The sequence below is a fragment of the Corapipo altera genome, unplaced genomic scaffold, assembly GCF_003945725.1.
Source record: "Corapipo altera isolate COAL_440 unplaced genomic scaffold, ASM394572v1 71, whole genome shotgun sequence".
Lineage (NCBI taxonomy): Eukaryota > Metazoa > Chordata > Aves > Passeriformes > Pipridae > Corapipo > Corapipo altera.
The window spans coordinates 6,291,609-6,293,400 of record NW_020884916.1 but is presented as its reverse complement, the minus strand read 5'-3'; the positions used below and the strand labels follow the sequence as shown (position 1 = coordinate 6,293,400).

Sequence of the window (1,792 nt, the reverse complement as noted above, 5' to 3'; positions counted from 1 at the left end):
GGAAATCTTTCATCTCACAGACTATTTTTCCTCATTCCTTTTCTGGACAGGACAATCTTCTTTGGGAAATCTGGTTCTCTGCCCCTTCTAAAGATCAAAACTGGTGGCTTCAGTTGCGTCAGTGTGTGTTCCCATTACAGGAACATCAGCATCTCAACCTTTTTTTTAAATACATACTTTGCAGAAGAGCAAAGAATTTTCTGAACTACTCCAGGGACTCTGAAAGTCCAAAACATTTCAAGTCCCAGATAGCTACTTCCTTTGTTTGAAATCATCACTTGGAACTGAAACTGGAACATCCAGGCCAGAAAAAAAACTTCACTGGGGCAAGATCTAAATTTACTCAGATCATGGGCAGCCTGTGAAAGGTGTCAGAGATTCCGTGAAGAGATGACACAAAGCACTTCAGTTGGAGAAGACAAAAAGACAAAATGTTGGACAAATATGCTAAAGGTTTGCAGGGAAAGCTGCTCCATTCATATCAGATTTTGCAGCAAATAAATCACAATGCCTGTGATCCTGGAGGAAAACACTGAAATCTATTTGTAAAATTCATGAAGGCAAAATATTTCACTACATACAAGAAGACTTTTTTTTCCTTTTTTTTTTTTTTTAATTTAGCTGTAACAATGTCTACAATACATTGACTCACAAATTAAGTGAAGGTATGAAATCACATTCTTCATACTGAGATGGGCCATTCTGGACTTTTTGAACCCCCCCCCCCCCCGGGAAGGAGAAGAGTTCTGAATGTCCAACAAACACCTTTTGAAACAACCAGTGGTGGGAATTTCAGTTTTACCGGCGGTGAGATGGAGTGAGCCTCGTCCAGAGGGATCAGAGAGCTTTGCAGGGGAGAGCAAAGCCTCGTCCATAGGGATCCAAGTGCTCTGCAGAGGAGAGCAAAGCCTCGTCCACAGGGATCAGAGAGCTCTGCAGGGGAGAGCAAAACCTCGCTGTACAGAGGAAAGGGAGGGAACCGAGGCACTGCTGTGCTGGGCTCGCCAGGATCGCGCGGCAGGAGCAGAGCTCAGGACACCAGTCCCAGTCTCTGGCTCCCGGTCAGTTCCCGGCTCTCCACACCAGTCTCCCAGTGGGTGTGGGTGGGTCGGGTGTTATACAGGCATCTCTCCTGTTGTGCCATTGGCTCCATCCAATCCTGCCGGCTCCCTGCCTTCCTCCTCCTCCTCCTCCTCCTCCTCCTCCTCCTCCTCCTCCCGGGCTGTCTCTGCCTCCCTGCCCCCGCTGAGCAGGGTGGCACCGCAGAGGTGGCCCAGGAGCTGCCCTTCCCGGCGGGACTCGGCCAGTTCCTTGGCACAGCACACGGGGGTGTTGGTCTCGTAGGTGCTGTGGAAGCTGTTATAGTCCACCTCGTAAAAGTCCTTCTCCAGGGTGAGCACGGGGGTGAAGCGGTGTCCCCACAGCACCTCGGTGTCCATGTAGGAGCTGCGAGCCTGGCAAGTCATCCCTGGGCAGAGAGAGAGGGATGTTAATGCAGCGCTGGCTCAGCGCTCGCCCGACCGCTGTGCTCCCCTAAAAGCACTTTCGTGTCGTTTCCAGCCCTGGTTGCTCTGGGACCCACGAACGGCTTCGCTTAACGAGCCTCACAAAAGCCTCCGCCACGAACAGCTGAGCACCCCCGGGAAAGGGACGGATTCCTGGTATTCCTCGCCGTGCCCTCCGCTCCCTGCTCCTCGTGCTTTGCTGCCGGCACCGCCAGGGAATGGGAATGGGAATGGGAATGGGAATGGGAATGAGAATGGGAATGGGAATGAGAATGGGAATGGGAATG

The 1,792-nt window shown here is 51.6% G+C and overlaps 1 protein-coding gene across 2 annotated transcripts in view; it reads right to left on the bottom strand.

The window, feature by feature from the left end:
* Positions 1-589: 589 nt before the first annotated feature.
* KCNJ5 (potassium voltage-gated channel subfamily J member 5) overlaps positions 590-1,792 on the bottom strand; it is a 53,567-nt gene continuing 52,364 nt past the window's right edge. For both annotated transcript variants that reach the window (XM_027655611.1, XM_027655612.1), the window contains exons 3-4: positions 953-1,468; positions 590-866 (exon numbers count right to left, since the gene is read on the bottom strand). In XM_027655611.1, the coding sequence (XP_027511412.1) occupies positions 1,116-1,468 (353 nt within the window). In that variant the 3' untranslated portion in view covers positions 590-866; positions 953-1,115. The remainder of the gene's footprint in view (positions 867-952; positions 1,469-1,792) is intronic.